Source organism: Oncorhynchus clarkii, chromosome 22, assembly GCF_045791955.1.
Source record: "Oncorhynchus clarkii lewisi isolate Uvic-CL-2024 chromosome 22, UVic_Ocla_1.0, whole genome shotgun sequence".
Classification (NCBI taxonomy): domain Eukaryota; kingdom Metazoa; phylum Chordata; class Actinopteri; order Salmoniformes; family Salmonidae; genus Oncorhynchus; species Oncorhynchus clarkii.
Window position 1 is genome coordinate 20,335,934 of NC_092168.1, and position 25,647 is coordinate 20,361,580.

Genomic DNA, 25,647 nt, shown 5'->3' on the forward strand with positions numbered 1-25,647 from the left:
ACGCAATGAGTATATCACGCAATGAGTATATCACGCAATGAGTACATCACGCAATGAGTACATCACGCAATGAGTACATTGTTTTGGTTGTGTTTCGGATTATGTTGTGCCCAATAGAAATGAATGGTAAATCATGTTTTGTGTCATTTTTCAGTAATTTTTTATTGTAAATAAGAACATAATATGTTTCTGAGCACTTCTACATTAATGTGAATGCTACCATGATATGGATAATCATGAATGAATCGTGAATAATGATGAGTGAGAAAGTTACAGACGCACAAAATTATGCCCCCAAAACATGCTAGTATCTCACCATTAGAAATAACAGGGGAGGTTAGCAGGTAGCGGGTAGGAGCGTTGGACCAGTAACTGAAAGGTTGCTAGATTGAATCCTGGATTGAGCAAGACTGTTAACCCACTGTTCCCCGGGCGCTGTGGATGTTGATTAAGGCAGCCCCCTGCAGCTCTCTGTTTCAGAGGGGTTGGGTTAAATGTGGAAGAAACATTTCAGTTGAATGCATTCAGTTGTACAACTAACTAGGTATCCCCCCATTGTCTTCAATTGTTTTTGGTCCTGACAAGAAAAAAACTGTCAGGGGAGGTTCTCTTCTGCACTGTTCAACCAATCAAGTAAATGTGGAGGAGAAGTGAAGACGGAGTTTGTCCAAATACTTATGACACCTTCAAATGGGGGGACTAGATATATATAAGGTGCCCTGAATTCTAAATGGCAAACCAGATACGGCAGGTAAGCTAGTGGTTAGAGCGTTGGACTAGGAACCGAAAGGTTGCTAGATCGAATCCCTGAGCCAACAAGGTAAAAATCTGTCGTTTTGCCCCTGAACAAGGCACTGTTCCTAGGCCGTCATTGAAAATAAGAATTTGTTCTTAACTGACTTGCCTAGTTAGATTTTTTTAAAAATACACTGTCTTCGGAAAAGTATTCAGACCCCTTGACATTTTCTTACGTCACAGGCTTTTTCTAACATGTATTACATTGTTTGTTTTCCTCATCAATCTACGCACAATACCCCATAATGACAAAGCTTTAATAAAAATGTTTGCCTTTTTTTGTGCTAATTTATTAAAAAAACTTTAAAAAACTGAAATACCACATTTACATAAGTATTCAGACCCTTTACTCAGTACTTTGTTGAAGCACCTTTGGCAGGGATTACAGCCTCGAGTCTAATTGGTTATGACGCTACAAGCTTGGCACACCTTTATTTGGGGAGTTTCTCCCATTCTTCTCTGCAGATCCTCTCAAGCTCTGTCAGGTTGGATGGGGAACTTTGCTGCACAGCTATATTCAGATCTCTCCAGAGATGTTCAAGTCTGGTCTCTGGCTGTGCCACTCAAGGACATTTAGAGACTTGTCCACGAAGCCACTCCTGCATTGTCTTGGCTGAATGCTTAGGGTCGTTGTCCTGTTAGAAGGTGAACCGTCGCCCCAGTCTGAGGTCCTAAGCACTCTGGAGCAGGTTTTCATCAAGGATCTCTCTGTACTTTGCTCCATTCAGTTTTCCCTCGATCCTGACTAGTCCCTGTCCCTGCCGCTGAAAAACATCCCCACAGCATGATGCTGCCACCACCATGCTTCACCGTAGGGATGGTGCCAGGTTTCGTCCAGACGTTACACTTGGTATACAGAGTTCAATCTTGGTTTCATCAGTCCAGAGAATCTTGTTTTTGGAAAACTCCCAGCGGGCTGTCATGTGCCTTTTACAGAGGAGTGGCTTCCGTCTGGCCACTCATCTCCCTGACCAAGGCCCTTCTCCCCCAATTGCTCAGTTTGGCTGGGCAGCCAGCTCTAGGAAGTGTCTTGGTGGTTCCAAACATCTTCCTTTCAAAAATGGAGACAACTGTGTTCTCGGGGAACTTCAATGCTGCAGAAATGTTTTGGTACCCTTCCTAAGATTTGTACCTCGACACAATCCTGTCTCGGAGCTCTATGGACAATTCCTTCAACCTTATGGCTTAGGTTTTGCTCTGACATGCACTGTCAACTGTGGGACCTTATATATACAGGTGTGTGCCTTTCCAAATCAGATCCAATCAATTTAATTCAACACAGGTGGACTCCAATCAAGTTGTAGAAACATCTCAAGGATGATCAATGGAAACAGGATGCACCTGAGCTCAATTTCGAGTCTCATAGCGAAGGTTCTGAATGCTTATGTAAATAAGGTATTTCTATTTTGAATACATTTGCAAAAAAAATTAAACCTGTTTTCGCGTTGTCATTATGGGGTATTGTGTGTAGATTGCGTAGATTTTTCTTTATTTAATCGATTTTTTGAATAAGGCTGTAACGTAACAAAATGTGTAAAAAGTGTAGGGATCTGAATACTTTCAGTGATGTGTACGCCAAGGAACTTGAAGCTTTCCACCTTCTCCAGTATGGTCCCATCGATGTGGATAGGGGCATGCTCCCTCTGCTGTTTCCTGAAGTCCACGATCAGCTCCTTTGTTTTGTTGATGTTGAGGGAGAGGTTATCCTGAGTTGGACTAGAAGTCCACTCCTGAATACCTGTTCTCCAAGGAGGCGTCTTTAAGCAGTCTCTGGGATCATTTCAATTGCCCTGGGTGTTACGAACAAAGGATCCAATTTGGGAAAGTTGTATTCCTGGTCAAAATGCTGGTAAGTTACCGCCGCTCTATATACAAAAGTTATTTCCGGCTATATGTAATAACAGACAAAATGTAATGGGCTAATAATGTAAGAAATAACACACAAAAAACAATATACTGCAAAGTTGCTTAGGAGCTAGAAGCAGAGCTGCCATGTCTGTCGGCGCCACCGTACAACTTGATCTCAGTATTTTGCCAAATTGAAAGGTTTAGCTTCACTGTCCAAATAAATACGCAGGGGAGTGTATATTTATTTCATATACCCCCCCAAAAAGAAAAATGTAAATATATTTCAAAGAAATTGTGGTACACATGGTCTTGTGTATTGTTTTTGTATTGTAAAGGAATGAATTGTTGTTCCAGATCATGTGTATGATGGGCAGGATTCCTCAGAATCAGATCTGGCAAACAGAGCCTGAATCAATGGTAAGGATTTCTTTATAATTCACATATAAAACACATTTAAATCTAAATGTAAAGTATCTAAAGGACATTAGCGAATGTAGACCTAACTTTGTGCCCCCGTCTCTCTCTCTCGCTCTCTCTCTTTCTCCCTCTCACACAGGAAGTCCCACCACTCCCATTCGTTACCACCTTCTGGGAGCGGAACCTCCCGTCGGTGGGTGGGTTCATCAACTTCCTGGGCGTAGCCTCTGTCCTGTCTTTTGCCACGACAGCAGGCCTTTTGGCCTATAAGAAGGGGCTTCTCACCCGGAGCTAAACCTAAACCCCTCCCACTTTCCTCATTCTTCTCTCCTGTATCTCTACAGAGCAATTCTCCAATGGCACCCTATTCCCTGTACAGTGCACTACTTTTGACCAGAACAAGAGTATTGCACTACTTTTGACCACATGTGGCTATGGTTCTAAAGTAAAGCACTATATAGGGAACAGGGTGCCATGTTAGACGTAGCCACTGTGTGTTATAGGCCTTGGTAAAGACTGTTTAACTCTGTCATTCACTACTGTACCATCGCCCCCATCCATTGTTCTAAAACTAGTGTAAACAGTCTCCCAACAGACCATCTCTCAAGACCAACTCACAATAATGGTGTCTGTTGTGCTAAGATTTGTGTCTTTGACACCTTAGACTTGTGATGGAAGATGTGAGTGGATAGAGAGAAAGAGTGTGCGTGTGTGAGAGAGAGAGAGAGGGGGGGGAGTGAGAGAGAGAGCAAAATAAACCAAAATAAGTCTGATTCAGACTCTTTAACCAATGAAGGATGACAACTAAATCAGAGTTAATGAAAAAGAAACAGTAGCTTTTCTGATGACCATTATCATTCCAGAAATTGCCAATAAATTCACAAACCTGCGTTGACTGTTTGAGGATAGTCAAGACTAATTTGTGTGTGTGTGTGTGTGTGTGTGTTCCGTGTTAATTACCGCTGCTGATTTTAGGTGCTGACTGATCTGATCTCTAATGGCATAGAAGCTGTAACCAGCTCTAAGATGACGTTTAGTAAAGTCATAATAACAGTTTAGTAACGTCAAAATAGTGTCCGAATACCTGTGTTATTAATGTAACCAGAATCCTTCATCTAGAGTTGAGTCTCCATCAAGCTGCTCTTAATAGTCATGGTATGCCTTGTATAGAGAATGGAAGTATTTTAATGTATTTCCTCCATATATCATGATTTCTGTCATTGTTGTTTCCATTCTAATCTCCTATGAGCAAATTTGAAATGTCATGTGTTTCATTTTATATTTGCCATAGTTTACAATGAGGCTCAGTCCTCGATGATAATCAGAAACTGTATGTTGAAGATGCCCATTATACTTGGAAGTCATTTTAGAGACAATCCTTTTATTGTCTGGGTCTATAACCATTTTTAAAAATACCAAACTAAACAAAATACTAAGAATATTTGACTACAGTACTACAAATATGTGATATTCTCCCATAATCAAAAGCTAGAGCTCCATCCATTATGTCACTACCTAACACTGTGTGCGTGTGCATGTGTGCGTGCGTGCATGCGTGCGTGCATGTGTGTGTGTGTGAGTACACTTATTGTGTCTGTCTCTCCATGCATTCTTATGTGTGTGTGTGTGTGTGTATATGCATTATTGTGTGTGTGTGTGTGTGTATGCATTATTGTGTGTGTGTGTGTGTATGCATTATTGTGTGTGTGTGTGTGTGTGTGTGCATTATTGCGTGTGTGTATGCATTATTATGTGTGTGTGTGTGTGTATGCATTATTATGTGTGTGTGTGTGTGTGTGTGTGTGTATGCATTATTATGTGTGTGTGTGTGTGTGTGTGTATGCATTATTGTGTGTGTGTGTATGCATTATTGTATGTGTGTGTGTGTGTATGCATTATTATGTGTGTGTATGCATTATTATGTGTGTGTGTGTGTATGCATTATTGTGTGTGTGTGTGTGTGTGTGTGTATGCATTATTGTGTGTGTGTATGCATTATTTTGTGTGTGTGTGTGTGTGCATTATTGTGTGTGTGTGTGTGTGTGTGTGTGTGTGTGTGTGTGTGTGTGTGTGTGTGTGTGTGTGTGTGTGTGTGTGTGTGTGTGTGTGTGTGTAACTATTCTATTTTAATGCTCTCGTTGCTACATGTTGAGATGCTGTATTAGATTTATCACAGAAATATATTAGGCAGTATTTATTGAGCTGGCTAACCATTAGCCAGGGAAATAAACACTGACTATTTAACCTTATGATATTGGTTCTCCCATATATTTCTGCTGAAGCCAGAGCATTGAGTTTCCTTATAGCTATAGCAAATTTCCCCATGATACTGAATAAATAGTTTCACAGTTTTTTCAGCAGATATAGAGATTTTTGTCCCCCCAAAAAATATGTATTGAAAAGATTTATATCCAATAAGATATAACCCTTTTTTACAAAACAACAGCGGAATTAAAAGATAAATAAATAGATGAACCAAATTCTTGCTCTAAGTAGATAAGAGTATCAACCTGTAAACCCATCTGTTCTGAAGCGTACTGTACATACTTACATTGAGTGGTGGATTAACGTGGGGTCGTCCCGAAGACGTGTGCGTACGTCGTGAGTATAGTCTGTCGTGCCTTATTACAAGTCGTGGTGGTGTGTTGTCATTTATCAAGTGCCTGTGTGACTATGAAACTCTTTTCCCATCCCCTCCTCCCACTTTCTCCCACTTTCTCCCTCCTCCCACTTTCTCCCTTCTCCCCCATTTGGCATTAACTAGAGCAACCATTCTTGGATTGAGTGTCACCCTCCTACAGTAGGACAATGACTAAGCTCTGTTTCCTACAGGATTAGCTCAGCCTCTGAGGCTAAACAAACAATCAAGCTAACTTCCATGATACTACAGTTAGCTTTCTACCACCATGTGTGTATGCGTGAGCCTTAAAATGGCAGACTGTGAACTGTGTAAATCCGCCCATCCGTCTCCAGTGAAGCTATTTAGGTGTTCTGTAATGTTGTTATTGATGTACTCCTCTGATAAGCTATCTATCCTTACTTTAGCTTAGTTTACATCCTACCTTGGCACTAAACTTTAACTGCTAACCCCAGGCCCCAAGCATTGTATCTTTTTGCACTTGATTCGCCTCAACAGCTTTTGCAACCTGGTTGTAACTAGAATCTGACGAAGAGGGATTGGACAACGATGTCAAGAAAGATCTCAACATTCTCTAAGAAGTATAGTAGAAGTATAGTCTTTATATAATCTACATTATAAAGTTGGTGGTTCGAGCCCTGAATGCTGATTGGCTGAAATCCTTGGTATATGAGACCGTATACCACGGGTATGACAAAAATATCTAGTTTACTGTTCTGATTACGTTTGTAACCAGTTTATAATAGCAATAAGGCACATCGGGGGTTTGTGGTATATGGTCAATATACCATGGCTAAGGGCTGTATCCTGGCACTCCGCATCGCGTCGTGCTTAAGAACAGCCCTTAGCCGTGGTATATTGGCCATATACCACACCCCCTCGGGTCTTATTGCTTAAGTATATAATGGTTCTGACTGAAAACTAGTGAATGGAACTACAGGAACCAACTGGAACCTTTAGAACTACAGCTCCCAGCTGCTCCCCTGATTCCCTGTATGACATCATCAGTGTCCTATAGATGCAGTAAAGAGGTACATGGAACGGCACACTGTGGGGGGTAGAAGAAGGATGCCAGATTGGCGCACATTCAACAAATCTGATCTAACAAAATGGATATTGGTCAAATCTGTCATGTGGTTACTAAAGTCTGATTTGGATATATTTGGCTGTTTTTGCCTCATAACATGTAGAGGTTGTTCTTTTTCAGGTTTTGAAGAAGTGACTGCTAAATGCTAACTGTTAGTATAAACTGGTAGCATAGCTAGCATATAGAAATCGGTGTTGCTAGTCAAAGTTGTTTTTAACTGTAATGCAGTTGATTGGTGTTGACATGAACATGTATTGTGGTTGAAATCCATATAAGAATTATACATAGTAGTAGTAGTGTGGGATACATATAAACAATAGCCTAAATGTAGGCAAATGTAGCTGGGGGGGTAATGAGGAGACTGAGGATCTTTACCCTACGGCAACCCCACCCCCCCGCATTTCCATGGAGTTCCATTGACCTCTTTAGCACATCTATTCCTCTCTGTGTCTGGTTCTAGCCCTTCTAATCTATTCCATCCCTCTCCCACTGGCTGTGTGTATGAAGTCTCCAACTTTCTAGTCGTGTAATTGCATTCTTTAATGTCTTTGTATGATTTCTCCACAAAGCTGATGATAAATTATTTGAAATGTACCTCCTACTGGTCTCTTGGAGTCATTTATCTTTTATGTGTGTGTGTGTGTGTAGGACTGCAGGGCAGGATTGTGAACTAGCCAGATCAACGCATGCGAGTGAGTGAATGAATGAGTTAGATACAGTGCATTTGGAAAATATTCAGACCCCTTGACTTGTTCCACATTTTGTTACATTTTAGCCTTATTCTAAATGGATGAAATAATTGTTTTCCTTCATCAATGTACACTCAAAACCCCATAATGTGCAGATCCTCTCAAGCTCTGTCAGGTTGGATGGAAGCGTCACTGCTCAGCTATTTTCAGCTCTCCAGAGATGTTTGATCGGGTTCAGAGACTTGTCCCGAAGCCACTCCTGCGTTGTCTTGGCTGTGTGCTTAGGGTCGTTGTCCTGCTGGAAGGTGAACCTTTGCCCCAGTCTGAGGTCCTGAGCGCTCTGGAGCAGGTTTTCATCAAGGATCTCTCTGTACTTTGCTACGTTCATCTTTCCCTCGATCCTGACTAGTCGCCCAGTCCCTGTTACTGAAAAACTTCCCCGCAGCATGATGCTGCCACCACCATGCTTCATGGAATGGTGCTAGGTTTCCTCCAGACGTGATGCTTGGCATTCAGAATCTTGTTTCTCATGGTCTGAGAGTCCTTTAGGTGCCTTTTGGCAAACTCCAAGCGGCTGTCATGTGCCTTTTACTGACAGGTGTGTGCCTTTCAAAAATATGGCCAATCAATTTAATTTCCCTCAGGTGGAAATTCAAGTTCAAGTTGTAGAAACATCTCAAGGATGATCAATGGAAACAGGATGCACTTAATTTCGAGTCTCAAAGCAAAGGGTCTGAATACTAATGTATTCTAGAAACTAGTGTTTCTGTTTTTAAAAACCTGTTTTTGCTTTGTCAGTAGGGGGTATTGTGTGTAGATTGATGAGAAAAATGTATCATTGAATACATTTTAAAACAAGGCTATAACGTAACAAAATGTGGAAAAGGGGAAGGGGTCTGAAGACTTTCCAAAGCTAGTAACCTTGGACTGTAGTCTGTGGTCTCCAGATGTTGACCTATAGCCCTGTTTATACATGCATCCTTTGTCCTGGTCTTGCCCACTTTCTGATTGTGCCCACATGTTTAGACTGGTGTAGACGATTGAAAGACGCATTGTGATATGATTGTGATCAGATCTTCCTGACCACCTCTGGAGGTAGTTAGGGACCCGTTGTATCTGGATATTAATCAAGTGTAAACAGATCTGGCCTTCAAACTCTTTAAACCATTATACTGGCCTCATTGACAGGTAGCACAATTGACTTATGGCATCAATAGTTGTCTTCAAATAAATACATTCCTATTATTTTGAAAGAATATCTGTAAAATAATTTGGGCACCAGGAAATTTGGTCTCGGTGCGGACACAGTAGACGGATAAGAGATACATTTTAATGTGTGTAGAGGCGACAAACCTTGACCAGATCACGAAACCCACATGTTAATGCAAGGTGTAAACAAGGTCTTAGTCTGAGTCCAGTGTTAAGTGGTGTCCTTCAAGCCCACTTCACTCAACTAACTGTCTGGCTGGAAGGCTGGCTGGGGTCTAATGGGTGGGCAATGTCAGGCATACACAACAGGCTGCAGTACCTCTAGCCTCCACATAGAGGCAGTAGCCAGTCACAAATTAAGCTCTCTCCAAGGGGAGAACGACTGCCCCCTCTCATTGACCACGTATACATGTGCACCCCTATCCGCTTACGGTCTTATTCGGGATAAGCTGTTTACATGCACCTTTGATATCCCCCTCACGAGTGTGAACAGAATATTGCTCCTTTAAGTTCATATGGGTTCGATGGAATAGTAACTGAAATACGGACACTGACTGTAGGTCTATGACCTCTCACATGTAGCATAATACAATATGAACTCCTGTTGAAATTCTGAATTTCTTGCAGTAAAATGATACAATACATTTAAATTTTGTCTCTGGAACAAGAGTGGAGGTATATTTTTTTTTTTTTCATAATCTCTTGATAAAATGTGAATATGTGTGTAATGTATTATCTTTGACACTGTTATGCAAGCAAACAGTTTTTCAACCACATAAAATATGCGCCCAAGACAAACTGATTGTCTTATCAGCCCAGTCCAAGCTCTTCTCTGTCCTGGCACCCCAATAGTGGAACCAGCTTCCCCCTGAAGCTAGGACAGCAGAGTCCCTGCCCATCTTCCAAAAACATCTGAAACTGCACCTCTTCAAAGAGTATCTTAAATAATCCCACAGCACACACTCCCCCCCCCCCCCCCTTACATGATCTAACACTCACACTTTTTTTTCTTACTAGCTCAGACTTTGCTGAAAGCTACTTTATTGAAGGAAAATGTATTTACTATGACTGTGATATGTGGTTGTCCCACCTAGCTATCTTAAAATGAATGCACTGGATAGATTAATAATGCACTGGATAGATTACTAATGCACTGGATAGATTACTAATGCACTGGATAGATTAATAATGCACTGGATAGATTACTAATGCACTGGATAGATTACTAATGCACTGGATAGATTACTAATGTACTGGATAGATTACTAATGCACTGGATAGATTACTAATGCACTGTATAGATTACTAATGCACTGGATAGATTACTAATGTACTGGATAGATTACTAATGCACTGGATAGATTACTAATGTACTGGATAGATTACTAATGCACTGGATAGATTACTAATGCACTGGATAGATTGCTAATGCACTGTATAGATTACTAATGCACTGGATAGATTGCTAATGCACTGGATAGATTACTAATGCACTGGATAGATTACTAATGTACTGGATAGATTACTAATGCACTGGATAGATTACTAATGCACTGGATAGATTGCTAATGCACTGGATAGATTACTAATGCACTGTATAGATTACTAATGCACTGGATAGATTGCTAATGCACTGGATAGATTACTAATGCACTGGATAGATTACTAATGCACTGGATAGATTACTAATGCACTGGATAGATTACTAATGCACTGGATAGATTACTAATGCACTGGATAGATTACTAATGTACTGGATAGATTACTAATGCACTGGATAGATTACTAATGTACTGGATAGATTACTAATGCACTGTATAGATTACTAATGCACTGGATAGATTACTAATGTACTGGATAGATTACTAATGCACTGGATAGATTACTAATGTACTGGATAGATTACTAATGCACTGGATAGATTACTAATGTACTGGATAGATTACTGATGCACTGTATAGATTACTAATGCACTGTATAGATTACTAATGCACTGGATAGATTACTAATGCACTGGATAGATTACTAATGCACTGGATAGATTACTAATGCACTGGATAGATTGCTAATGCACTGTATAGATTACTAATGCACTGGATAGATTGCTAATGCACTGGATAGATTACTAATGCACTGGATAGATTACTAATGTACTGGATAGATTACTAATGCACTGGATAGATTACTAATGCACTGGATAGATTGCTAATGCACTGGATAGATTACTAATGCACTGTATAGATTACTAATGCACTGGATAGATTGCTAATGCACTGGATAGATTACTAATGCACTGGATAGATTACTAATGCACTGGATAGATTACTAATGCACTGGATAGATTACTAATGCACTGGATAGTTTACTAATGCACTGGATAGATTACTAATGCACTGGATAGATTACTAATGCACTGAATTGATTACTAATGCGCTGGATAGATTACCAATGCACTGGATAGATTACTAATGCACTGGATAGATTACTAATGCACTGGATTGATTACTAATGCGCTGGATAGATTACCAATGTACTGGATAGATTACTAATGCACTGGATAGATTACTAATGCACTGGATAGATTACTAATGCACTGGATAGATTACTAATGCACTGGATAGATTACTAATGCACTGGACAGATTACTAATGCACTGGATAGATTACTAGTGTACTGGACAGATTACTAATGTACTGGATAGATTACTAATGTACTGGATAGATTACTAGTGTACTGGATAGATTACTAATGCACTGGACAGATTACTAATGTACTGGATAGATTACTAATGTACTGGACAGATTACTAATGTACTGGATAGATTACTAATGTACTGGATAGATTACTAGTGTACTGGATAGATTACTAATGTACTGGATAGATTACTAATGCATTTATTCTAAGACATGATTCTGGTGAGCACTACTTTATTTAGTCTTCAAGGACAATAAGTTATGACAGAAAAGAAGATGCATGTATCTAACTATAGTTGACAAACAAATGGCCTAACAAATGTCAGAAATTATAATATGGCCTACCAAATGTTGGAAATTTGTCTAAATTAGGGGGGAAAGTAGACAGTATCCTATATGGTCCAGTACAGAGTCTCAGCTAAATAAATGATTATGGAATTATTATGGTGGATCAAAATGTGCAGGTAGTGATTTGTTTGACAATCTTGGCCAGGACGCTCTTGAAAAAGAAATCTCAAATCTCAGTGAGCAATTCCTGGTTAGATAAAGGTTAAATAAAATAAAAAAGAGGAAAACCTATCACACGAACCCATGATATGCGACACAGCCTGCGCAGACCATGAAAAACCACAGTAAATGAGATTAGATGTATACATGCCACAGTATCCCATCAAAGATAAGCATATCCCATTATCCAGGTTTCTCATAACTGGAATAGAAGCTATTTTGGGGTTATTGTAAACGGGATATGATGTTTATATGCACAACTCAAGAACAGAATACTTGAGTATCCCAAATAATAAGGAGATATGGGTGTGCATGTAAACATGGTCATTGAGGATTTCAAGTTCAAAGCCTACCGGGGTACTGCAGGCAGGAAGCAGAGTCCCCCAATTATAGTCAATTCGAGTATAGCGATCTTAATGGTCAATATTCGTGGGTATACAAGTTTTCCAAACACATTCATGGGACCAATACTTTATTTCATTTTGCCAGATGTATGTCCTTGAACCAATTATTTTAAAACTGCACACAGAAGTTAGAAACACAATGTGCAGCCTGCAGTACCCCAGACTGCCTTCAATTTGAGATACACAATGAGAGGGGGCAGCACTGAGCTAGCCTGCAATGTCACTTCCTAGAGTAGGTCAAGTTGTGCATGCAATGTTTCCAAAAAGTCCTCCATGAAGCAAGATGGCGAAGCTCTAAATTGACACTTCCTGATCTTCAAATGCGCCACTGAGACTTCACATAGGGAACAATGGGGGTGATGTCATCAATGACTTTGGCCATTCTTTTTACAGTCTATGCTAGTGCTGAGCGGTTAATTTTCATCTTTAAAAAACTTATTGACCAAGGGTCAATTATTTGAATTTCATTATTTTTCTTCTGTGACCTTGATGTGCAGTATCAGATCAAGCCTGAACTGTGCGATGTAGTAGGGAGTCTTAGTTTACAACAGGCCCAAATTCTACATAGTTTAGTACAGAAAACGTGGTAATTGACTACGACTATAATCCATGGCGTGCCTGCTTAAACTTTCCAGTCTGTGTGGAGCAAACATGGAGACTGAGAGAGGAGAGAACACAAGATCGAGAGGGATGGAAAGAAGTTCCTTTGCGAGCATGAAAATGCAAGATCTAACTGATTGATAGTTTGCAGTCAGAAAATTATGCCTTACTTACTTTGAAGAACTACTCAAATTGTGATTTTGTCAGACAGCATAGGCAGCAGCTCTATAGAGACAGTGCCCAGAAAGCTAAGGACCCTGGGACTAAACACCTCCCTCTGCATCCTGGACGTCCTGACGGGCCGCCCCCAGGTGTTAAGGGTAGGCAACAACACATCTTCCACACTGATCCTCATCACTGTGGCCCCTCAGGGGTGCATGCTTAGTCCTCTCCTGTACTCCCTGTTCACCCACGACTGCGTAGCCTAGCACGATTCCAACACTGTCATTAAGTTTGCTGCCGACACAACAGTGGTAGGCCTGATCACCTACAACAATGAGACAGCCTATAGGGAGGAGGCAGAGACCTGGCAGTGTAAGGACAACATCCTCTCTCTCAATGTGAGCAAGACAAAGAAGCTGATTGTGGACTATAGGAAAAGGAAGGCCGAACAGACCCCCATTAACATCGACCTGACTGAAGTGGAGCAGGTCGAGAGTTTCAAGTTTCTTGGTGTCCACATCACCAATAAACTATCATGGTCCAAACACACCAAGACAATTGTGTGGAGGGCACGACAACACCTTTCCCCACTAAGGAAACTGACAAGATTTGGCATGGGTCCCCAGATTCTCAAAAAGTTCTACAGCTGCACCATCGAGATTAACCTGACCGATTGCATCCTCGCCTGGTATGGCAACTGCTCGGCATCTGACCATATGGCGCTACAGAGGGTAGTGTGTATGGCACAGTACATCACTGGGGCCAAGCTTCCTGACATCCAGGACCTATATACTAGGCGGTGTCAGAGGAAGGCCCAATAAATTGTCAAAGACTCCAGTCACCCAAGTCATAGATTGTTCTCTCTGCTACCGCACTGCAAACGGTACCTGAGCACCAAGTCTAGGACCAAAAGGCTCCTTGACAGCTTCTACCCCCAAGCTATAAGACTGTAGAACAACTAAACAAATCACCCAGACTATTTACATTGAACCCCCCCCTTTTGTTTTTTACACTGCTGCTACTCGCTGTTTATTAAAAGTCTATGCACAGTCACTTTACAAATTACCTCGATTAACCTGTACCCCCGCACATTGACTCGGTGCCGGTACCCCCTGTATATAGCCTTGTTATTGTTATGTACATTTCTTGTGTTACCTTTTGATTGGATAATTTTGTACAACTTTTTTTAACTTTAGTTTATTTAGTAAATATTTAGTAAACTCTTTTTCTTGAACTGCATTGTTAGTTAAGGGCTTTAAGTAAACATTTCACGGTTAGGTCTACACCTGTTGTATTCAGTGCATGTGACAAGTTAAATATTTGATTTGATTTCAATTGATGACTAGGAATGAAATAATAAAGCCATCAATTAAAACAAATATTTTTCTTAAAGTAATGTGAATACATGATAAGTGATAAGAAGTAATGGTTAGTCACTACTATCATGGGACTTGTATTAATTGTTTTATTCTGTGTTACAGCATTCAACAGACATAATGCATAGTTCATTTAATGTCTAATAAAACAATCAAAATCACAAAAAAAAACATGATCATTTTTTTAATAATCAAACCGAAACAACCTCAAAAAGCACTAATCGCTCAGCACTAGTCTATGCTCTATCCCTGGGCATGTGGCCGAGGGATATCATTCAGCACACACTTTTTCCAGTTCATCATTGATGTACACTGACTATACCAAACATTAGAAACACCTTCCTAATATTGAGTTGCATGGAGGTTGGAAACTGACTTGTATCACGGGTGACCTGGCTGGAAAAACCCAGCAGCGTTGCAGTTCTTGAAACAAACCAGTGCAACTGGCACCTACTACCATACCCCATTCAAAGGCACTTAAATCTTTTGTCTTTCCCATTCACCTTCTGAATGGCAGTAGGTGCCATTCTTCTTTAACCTTCTTTTACCTGTCTCCTCCCCTTCATCTACACTGATTGATTTGGATTTAACCTTTACAGGATTGGTAGGCTAATGCGATTAGCATGAGGTTGTAAGTAACAAGCACATTTCCCAGTACATAGACATATCTAAAATTGGCAGAAAGCTTAAATTCTTGTTAATCTAACTGCACTGTCCAATTTATAGTAGCTATTACAGTGAAAGAATACCATGCTATTGTTTGAGGAGAGTGCACAGTTATGAACTTGAAAAGTTATTAATAAACCAATTAGGCACATTTGGGCAGTCTTGATACATAATGTTGAACAGAAACGCAACGGTTCATTGGATCAGTATAAAACAATGCACATACAGTGCTGCCATATAGTGGCTGGAATAATACATTGTGGCTTTTCTCTTGCATTTCAAAGATGATGGTACAAAAAATACAAAAGAAAGCATGTTTTTTTCTTTGTATTATATTTTACCAGATCTAATGTGTTTTATTCTCCTACATTCATTTCACATTTCCACAAATGTAAAAGTGTTTCCTTTCAAATGGTTTCAAGAATATGCAGATCCTTGCATTAGGTCCTGAGCTACAGGCAGTTAGATTTGGGTACGTCTTTTCGGGCGGAAATTGAAAAAAAGGGTCAGATCCTTAAGAGGTTGTCAAGGGATCATAGCTTTCACCTGAATTCACCTGGTCAGTCTATGTCAAGGAAACAGTGAACTCCCAAAAGGGTACATTCAACCCAATTAATGTCTCAATTGTCTCAAGGCTTAAAAATCCTTCTTTATCCTGTTGCCTCCCCTTCATCTACACTGATTGAAGTGGATTTAAGATTTAACATGTGACAGGGGATCATAGCTTTCACCTGAATTCACCTGGTCAGTCTGTCATGGAAACAGTGTTCTCAATGTTTTATACACTCATTGTATATCTTCAGTTCAACATCCCACTGACATGTTGAAAAACAAACTACACCTCTTTTAAACCCTTCCTTTTAAACCCTTTTATCCTGTTATGCACTGTAGAGTTCTGCTTATCTCTGCCGCTCCAGTCTCCAGTTCAGTGTGCGTGTGTGCGTGCGTGTCTGTCTGTCTGTCTTTCACCCAGAACCCCAGTTCAAAAGAGCCATCAGTGTTCTGCAGAGATAAGGAGCAGCACAGGATAACACACCTTTGTATAAAAACAACCACTGACCAAAAAACAGCTGTGAAAACTAAACTTCACGTACTAACCTCTCATTTAAGAAGGATTGTAGACAATGGGTTATTGAAAGACCCTAATGTTAAAGATGTAATCCGCAGTAGGGGGAAACAGTGCCACTGGCCGCCCCACCGCCGTTGTTATTGTTTTTAGGTAATTCAATAAACATTGAACATCTAATAGTCAAATCGTAGGTGAGCTGGATTTACTATTTTTTTGCAATTTTCTGGTGTTTTTTTGGTGGAAAACTGAGGGGGTCGGACATAACACCTCAGCCTTATTACCCATAGATAAACAGGCTACAAATGTTTTAACAATTTAAATGTTTTAGTGAAGCTTGCATTTATTTGCCCCTCCCTGTTGCACACAATATTTAAGATGAAGTCATCAACTCTGTTACGGTCAACCCTGTTAATTTATTTGGCTCTCAAAATTACTATCGTTATTTTTTTATTTAACCACTTGAGATGGGAAAAAGTGTTTTTTATTAAGTTGTACAGGTGCTCTTTGTGACAGAATATAAAACATTTGTCAAATATATGCAGTATTTTCTTTTTTACCAAGTTACGCTACACAAAAGGCACTTAATTGGTGGAATGACCCCTTCGTTGCCGAGCTGAGGAGCGTCACGCAGCAGGGTAAAAAAATGTGTTTGTTATTTGCAGTAACTTATTTGTTGTTGCAATATCGCAAATGGATGTTTCACCACTAAGGATTCCAGTGTTGATAATAAGAAACTATTGTTTTTGTCAGCTAAGGGAAAGTCACTGATGCTGAACAGAACTCCCAAAAGGGTTTGCACAAGAAACATCTGTTTTATAGGAAATAAAACCAGTATTGCATTATTCAACAATAACCCTTTTCACACGAATTGTCTTTTTACATACGTTGCCCTTTTCAGCATGGTTCCAGCAACTATAGTCACTACACTGTAAAGGGGTTACCATGAATTTGACAGTAGCTTACAGGCAGCTCGGTGGCAAGTACATTTACAGTAATATAAATACAATATCAAAGCAAGTACTGTGTAATGGCACACAGTACAATACTGTAAAATGTACTGTATTACACTGTAAAAAAGTAAAAGCTACCGTAATCGGAACGAATGAATGAAATTTGTTGAGGGTAGGCGACTGTATTTTACTGTAATTACAAGGGATTGGTGCAAGCAGGTTGGCTGCTAGGTAAAGTATTCACAAACATTACAGCATGTTAATGAATATGTTGTATTATCTATCACTTGTACTTCTAGAGGCCTTAACAAAGGCTTCCAAACTGGCAACAACTACAGGTCAAAACATACCAAAAGGAAATGGCAAAAAGCACAACTATTTAAGGTTGAAGACTTGCTGCCACTCCAATCTGTCCCATAAACATTTTAAATTGTTGGGGCACTATAACCACATAGGAGTTAAATTGGTACAGCATTCTCACTCACAGGTACAACAAATATAGCCTCTTACAATGCACCCACTAATGGTCAAAAAGTTTTTGGTGCTCCAAAAATACGGTAAAGCACTGTAATCTGTGGGGTATAATTACAGTACCATTCGAAATACAGCAATTCTTTCCCACAATGCACCATAATTTACAGTATACTGCAGTAAAACATATTTTACTGTTGATAATACAAAAAGTTAAGGTATAATAAAACATTTTCCATTACAGTGTATGGGTTAGCTTGACTGAGCTTGTTCTGGCTCAAAAGTGTGAAAATACCCTGTGTTTCCTTGTTTTTAGGAGGGTGATGTTTGGAGAATAAAACCCCTATACTGCTCAGTGTAATCTAACAATACTTCTTCAGGGGATCTCAGGGATGGTTCTTCTATAGGCCTGCAGTTCACAGAGACCCCAGGGAAACCCTGTAAACTGGCAGGATATTGGAGAGGATCTCTGCACCTGAGTGAAGCATAGGGAAGGCAGGGGGAGACATGGGGGAGGCAGGGGGAGGGGACAGGGGTGAGACAAAGGGGAGTCAAGGAGGAGAATGGGTGCTTAAGACTGGAGGTGGGGCCCTGAGGCTCTAAGGCCTTACTGAACACTGTTTTATGAATCTGCTCCAGTGGCTGACGGATTGGGAGGCAAATTGGCTGTGTCAGATTTCATATCACAGCTGGAGCCATGGAGCTGGGCTATAGTCTAATAAGGTGTGGATGGTGGTGTGTGTGTGCACGTGTGTTACTATAAGCTTGTGTTTTCATATGCATTTGTTGTTGTTGCCTTTACAACTGATACAAATGCAGAAAATATTTGAACATGTGTAAACACCATCTCCTTCTCATGATCCATCACAAAGACAATACAAAGAACATGTTAACAGTGTTGTCAGTCTTGCCACAGCCAGGTTCCTGATAGGCCATATGGCAGTCAGAGTCTTCTCTGTTACATAAACCCACTGCAGTCTCACAAACATATGCCCAGGGCGTGTTAAAGCTCTTTACCGGAAACCCAAATCTCAGTAACTAAGCCAGATTACACACATATACATACACAGCACCCCAAGCAGTGATTACACAACCTTCTAGCTGTCAAAGATTAGACTTAAGTGTTGTGATCGAGCAGAATGTGACATCAGTGCAGTGTGTTGTATCACAATCTAGGACATTTACTCAGACACACCATGACTGATCTAAATCATGTGTTTATGGTTTAGAGGACAGAGAGCAGGCCATTAACTCAGAAATACCATGACTTATCTAAAACCAATCTTTATGGTTTAGACACTAGGTGTGGCACTGAGTAGGCAAACCCAATTGCTGCACCTTTCCGGCACCTTCCCTGTTGGGTTGCTAATGGAGCCCAGCTGAGGGTAATAAGTCAATCAAGTATGTGATTGGCTAGACAATCAACCCTAACAGTTGATTAGGCTGCTGCTGTTCCTGTTCGAGGGCTGGAGATGGCAGCTGACAGGTTAGGGCTGAAAGATGATCAGGTTACGATAACGGTTGGTCAATTATGAAATAAAATTTAGTTTGAGCTGTTTACTCTGCCTCAGTGAGTCTCTGTACCCTGAGACCAGTGGTGTAAAGTACTTAAGTAAAAGTACTTTTAAATACTACTTTAGTTGTTTTTGGGGGTTATCTGTACTTTACTTTACTATTTATATTTTTGACAACTTTTACTTTTACTCCACTACATTCCTAGAGAAAATAATGTACTTTTTACTCACATTTTCCCTGACACAAAAAAGTACCCGTTACATTTAGAATGCTCAAGCAGGAAAGAATTATGGCACCTATCAATATAATGCTTTGTCATCCCTACTGCCTCTGATCTGGCGGACTCACGAAACACAATTACTGTGTTTGTAAATTACGTCTGAGTGTTGGTGTGCCCCTGTCTGTCCTTATTTTAAAAAGAACACAAAAATAGTGCCTTGTGGTTTGCTTAATATAAGGAATTTGATGTATAGCATTTACTTTTACTCAAATATGAAAATGTTGTACTTTTTCTACCACTACTTAAGTATATTTAAAACCAGATACTTTTACTCAAGTGTTTTACTGGGTAACTTTTACTTTAGTCATTTTCTGTTAAGGTATCTTTACTTCTACTCAAATATGACAATTGAGTACTTTTTTCCACCACTGCCTGAGACCCACTTAGCTTTGGTTCGTGGCAGTGGCTCCTCCCCAGGCTCTGTCACAGCAGGCCATTCACTCAGAAACGTAATGACTGATCAAGAACTGAGTTTGTGAACTGTTATTGTACAGTCGTGGCACAAATATTAATTTCCACAAAGTTTTCTGCTTCCGTGTCTTTAGATATTTTTGTCAGATGTTACTATGGAATACTGAAGTATAATCACAAGCATTTCATAAGTGTTAAAGGCTTTTATTGACAATTACATGAAGTTGATTCAAAGAGTCAATATTTGCAGTGTTGACCCTTCTTTTTCAAGACCTCTGAAATCTGCCCTGGCATACTGTCAATTCACTTCTGGGCCACATCCTGACTGATGGCTGCCCATTCTTGCATAATCGATGCTTGGAGTTTGTCAGAATTTGTGGGTTTTTGTTTGTCCACCAGCCTCTTGAGAATTGACCACAAGTTCTCAATGGGATTAAGGTCTGGGGAGTTTCCTGGCCATGGACCCAAAATATCAATGTTTTCTTCCCCTATCCACTTAGTTATGACTTTTGCCTTATGGCAAGGTGCTCCATCATGCAGGAAAAGGCATTGTTTGTCACCAAACTGTTCCTGGATGGTTGTGAGAAGTTGCTCTCTGAGGATGTGTTGGTACCATTCTTTATTCATGGCTGTGTTCTTAGGCAAAATTGTGAGTGAGCCCACTCCCTTGGCTGAGAAGCAACCCCACACATGAATGGTCTCAGGATGCTTTACTGTTGGCATGACACAGGACTGATGGTAGCGCTCACCTTGTCTTCTCCGGACAAGCTTTTTTCCGGATTCCCCAAACAATCGGAAAGGGTATTCATCAGAGAAAATTACATTACGCCAGTCCTCAGCAGTCCAATCCCTGTACCTTTTGCAGAATATCAGTCTGTACCTGATGTGTTTCCTGGAGAGAAGTGGCTTCTTTGCTGCCCTTCTTCACACCAGGCCATCCTCCAAAAGTCTTTGCCTCCCTGTGCGTGCAGATGCACTCACACCTGCCTGCTGCCATTCCCGAGCAAGCTCTGTACTGTTGGTGCCCCGATCCCCGAGCCCTGAATCAACTTTAGGAGACGGTTCTGGCACTTGCTGGACTTTCTTGGGCGCCCTGAAGCTTTCTTCACAACAATTGAACCGCACTCCTTGAAGTTCTTGATGATCCGATAAATGGTTGATTTAGGTGCAATCTTACTGACAGCAATAGCCTTGCCTGTGAAGCCATTTTTGTGCAATGCAATGACGGCACGTGTTTCCTTGCAGGGAACCATGGTTGGCAGAGGAAGAACAATGATTCCAAGCACCACCCTCCTTTTGAATCTCCAGTCTGTTATTAGAACTCAATCAGCATGACAGAGTGATCTCCAGCCTTGTCCTCGTCAACACTCACACCTGTGTTAATGAGAGAATCACTGAAGTGATGTCAGCTGGTCCTATTGTGGCGGGGCTGAAATGCAGTGGAAATGTTATTTTGGGATTAAGTTAATTTGCATGGCAAAAAGGGACTTTGCAATTAATTGCAATTCATCTGATCACTCTTCATAACATTCTGGAGTACATGCAAATTGCCATCATACAAACTGAGGCAGCAGACTGTGAAAATTAATATTTGTGTCATTCTCAACTTTTGGCCACGACTGTACATCATATTCCATTGAGAAGGTGTATGTCTTTGTAGACTGTGGTATTCTGAATCAGAAGGTGAGATATTGTGCTGCAGTAAGCATATGCACTTCTGTATAGTAGTATAAGTTTATTTTGACTGAAATTGAAGTAATTTTAAGATTGTTAATCCGTTGGAGTGTGTTTAATACATTTGATTTAGTTCATTCAAAGTAATCCATCTCTTCTGAAGCACGGCACTGTAAATAGTAACGATAAAATAGCACATATTAACCAATGCAGTCAGCATTTTGGGGGCCCTAAGCAAAATGTTGTTTTGTTTTTGTGTCTTTTATTTTCGCTTTTGTGCACCACCATCAAACAGTTGAAGATTATTGAAAAGGTATTTCACATCGTTTTGTCACATAAACTGAAATTACAGTAGGTGAACTATTAGAAATTTAGCAACCAGGAAATGGTGAAACGATTTCTGCATATTGCACCGTTAAAGCAAGTTTTAGATTTAGAAGATTTAGCAATTTTATAACAAATTGTATGCAATTCTACTCATTTTGCCATGGGGCGGAGAGAATAATTCGACCATGATAACTACAAGTTTAGATAGCTGGACACTAGACGAATTTATCAATCTAAAACATTTTATCTGACGTGTGCTAAATGATTTACATAACAAGATAAAAACTGCTGGTGCACAACCGTAAAAAAAAAAAAGTATTCTACTATTCTAACTCTCAACAGTAAGGGGGATGCTAAATGATGTTGGTTTTCATAGTAACGAAGTATACCTCCATAAATGTTCCTTTTCTTCCAAGAGTGTCTGAATAAGAAATAGATGGCAATTACAGATTTTGACAGATAACATTTTTCTTCAGATATGTAGGCCTACAGAATCACTGAGAGTCCAGAGAGTGAGAGAGAGAGTGCAGGGATGCAGAAAAAATGAGAGATACTAGGGATATAAGGTCATAACTTTCTTCCCCCCTCTCCCTCCCCCTTACTCTCTCAGGGTTTAGAACTAGAGAGAGAGAGCTTCAATAGACATATATCCCTCAGTGAGAAGCCAATCTTTTTTACTTTACCGCAGTAATTTCCCCACCAAGGGGATTAAACTCTGGGACTCACTCACTTCACTCTCCATCCAGCATCAGATTTACTCCCTCCATCTATTTATTTACTGCTCTGTCTCCGACAAAAGGATGGAGGGATGGAGAGAGTGACAAAGTGCTAGGCTGAAATTAAAACTCAGAGCCTGGTGTAATTCACTCTAATTACTTTTCTCATTCTGCCAGGAAGGGGGGAAACCGTTCTCTTCTTCTCTCCGAGTGCTTAGCTGACTGACTCCCTGCTCTTTTAGACGAGAAGAAAGATGTTAGAAGTCAGATAGATGGTCTGTAGACCAAAGAGACACAGCTGTTTGTCTTCCAAGAGCATGCTGTCTGTCTGCTTGTGTTTCAGTTGGTCCTCTCCGGTCCCCATTTCACTAACTACTACATAATTACTGTTCAGCTGATGTTTACCCATCTTGCTGTCTCGCAATTTAATGTTGATTGCCACAAACAGCACATTCATTCTGACATGACATAGCCTTAGCTCCTTCAAACAGCTGCATGTCCTCTGGGGTCTCCAAAGGTGAAACAAAGGGGCCATGGCCTTAAGAAAGGCCTATCTCTGTCTGTCTCTGACACATCCCTCAGTATAATTAAAATAATCTCCTTCTTTCGTTTATTCTCCCTCGTATCTTTCCTCTCAGCATAATGCACTTCTCTCTCCTAGTCTCCTTGGCCTTCCTTCATTTCTCTCTCTCTATCTCCCTCACTCTTTCTAACTCTCCCCCTCTCTTACACTCTCCTTTATCTGTCTGGAGCATGTGTCAGTGTGAGTAATGTGGATCGTTAAGCAGCTGTGATCAGAATAGATCCTCTCTATGCTTTATCAGTGACACCACACAGCCCCCTATAGCTAATGTACCAGACACACTACCCACCTCACTGGTAAACCCGGCTAGCACATATAGTAGGGGGTGACAGGTAGCCTTGAGGTTAGAGCATTGGCCAAGTCACCAAAAGTCACTGTGCCCTTGAGCAAGGCACTTAACCTCAATTGCGCTGGACAATGGTGACCTTGGCCGTAACTCCACTCCCTGCGGTTGTCTTAGGGGGAGTACAAGTGTATAACAGTATAAGTATAAGCACCCCAAAATTAATAATTACATACTGTATTTTCACACTTTATTTCTAGATACGGTATGACAGTCCTGTATGGACTCACAAAAATAGATATATTTTCACATCTCGAAAATGGTCTTAGGTCATTACAAGTTCAGTCCTAAGCAGGTTCCAAGTAAGCGTTTCACTGTTAGTCTACACCTTTATGAAGCATGTGACAAATAAAATGTGATTTGATTTGAGTCTCATTCTGCCTACCCCTCTGATTTACTACATTACTATGTTCCCTTGGTTTGCACAGTGAGGAAGTCATTCTTAATTAAAAGAATACAGTTGAGCTGAGATTATGGTTGGATTACTCCGAGAAGGCATCTAACGAATCTAGACATTCTAATTAATTTGAACGTTAATGGGAAATCCTTTGGAGATCCCAGCAGTGCTGTGCAATAAGGCAGCAACCTGACTCGCAGAGCACCTTTCTGGGCACAGTTGACTCTCCGTAGCCTCCTGCCACTCGTGTGTGTGTGTGTGTGTGTGTGTGTTTGTGTGTGTTTTGACAGGGGCAGAAGATCAGACAGTGAATAGTCATGCCCAGGAGAAATAATGGTCCCTAATAATAATGATATGTGTATGTGTTGCCATAGTAATGTTTGACATGACAACTAAGGGATGCTGCTGTAATTATCACCTCCTGCGTAACTCACATTGTAAATCTGTCTATTGAACTAGGGAACTCAAACTTGCAAGGATCATTCCTCTATATAAAAAAGGGAATAAAACGTATTAAGTATCGGCCTGTCTCAATCCTGTGCATTTTATCGAAGGTCATGGTAAAAGATTATGTTCGAGCAGACTGATAGTTATATTTCCTTACATAATCTACTATATGAGCTCCAATCTGGCTTTAGGAAACCCCATTCCACCGACACTTGCGTACTAACTGACCACATCAGGAATCAAGCAGATGGAGAGAAAATTTGTAGTATGGTTATGTTAGATTTCCAAAAGGTGTTTGATACAGTGGATAATGATATTCTGTTAATCAAACTAAGAACAATGAGCTTTAACTTCTTCGGGATACAGGGCAGTGTTCAGAATTTCAGATGATTGACGTGCCCAAAGTAAACTGCCTGTTGCTCAGGCCCAGAAGCTAGGATATGCATATAATTGGAAGCATTGGATAGAAAACACTCTTAAGTTTCTAAAACTGTTAAAATAATGTCTGTGAGTATAACAGAACTGATATGGCAGGCAAAAACCAGAGGAAAATCCATCTGGAATTTTTTTCTTTTGAGGTCACAGGCCATTTCAATGCTAGCCTATGGGATATATAAATAGATAGGACCCAGATTGCAGTTCCTATGGCTTCCACTAGATGTCACCAGTCTCTAGACAGGGTTTCAGGCTTGTTTCTTGAAAAACTAAACAAGTAGTTGTATTTTTTCCAAGGTGTCTCTCATTAGAAAAGTAGTCTTGTTGGCGCGTGAATGAGGTGCGCGCTCTTCGTTATTTATCTTCTCTATTGAACATACTATTCTCTGTCTTAAATATTATTATTTATTTAGATATTAGAATACCTGAGGATTAATTAGAAACATTGTTTGACTTGTTTGGACGAACTTTACCGGTAACCTTTTGGATTTGTTTGTATGCATGTTTAATGAGTGGATTACTGAGATCATTGGCACCAACTAAACATACTTTTTTGGATATAAAGAAGGACTTTATCGAACAAAACGACCATTCATTGTGTAGCTGGGACCCTTGGGATTACAAATAGATGAAGATCTTTAAAGGTAAGTGATTTATTTAACTTCTTAGTGACATGGGGGCAGTATTGAGTAGCTTGGATGAATAAGGTGCCCAGAGTAAACTGCCTGCTACTCTGTTCCAGATGCTAATATATGCCTATTATTAGTAGTATTGGATAGAAAACACTCTGAAGTTTCTAAAACTGTTTGATTGATGTCTGTGAGTATAACAGAACTCATATGGCAGGCAAAAACCTAAGACAAATCCAACCAGGATGTGGGAAATCTGAGGTTTGTAGTTTCATTTAAGTGATTGCCTATCCAATATGCTGTGTCTAT

The 25,647-nt window shown here is 40.2% G+C and overlaps 1 protein-coding gene across 1 annotated transcript in view; it reads left to right on the forward strand.

The window, feature by feature from the left end:
* LOC139380547 (monoamine oxidase) overlaps window positions 1-7,386 on the forward strand; it is a 60,815-nt gene extending 53,429 nt beyond the window's left edge. Inside the window, 2 exon segments of the mRNA XM_071123297.1 lie at window positions 2,998-3,060; window positions 3,200-7,386. Coding sequence (XP_070979398.1) covers window positions 2,998-3,060; window positions 3,200-3,355 — 219 coding nt within the window. The 3' untranslated portion in view covers window positions 3,356-7,386.
* Window positions 7,387-25,647: the final 18,261 nt, after the last annotated feature.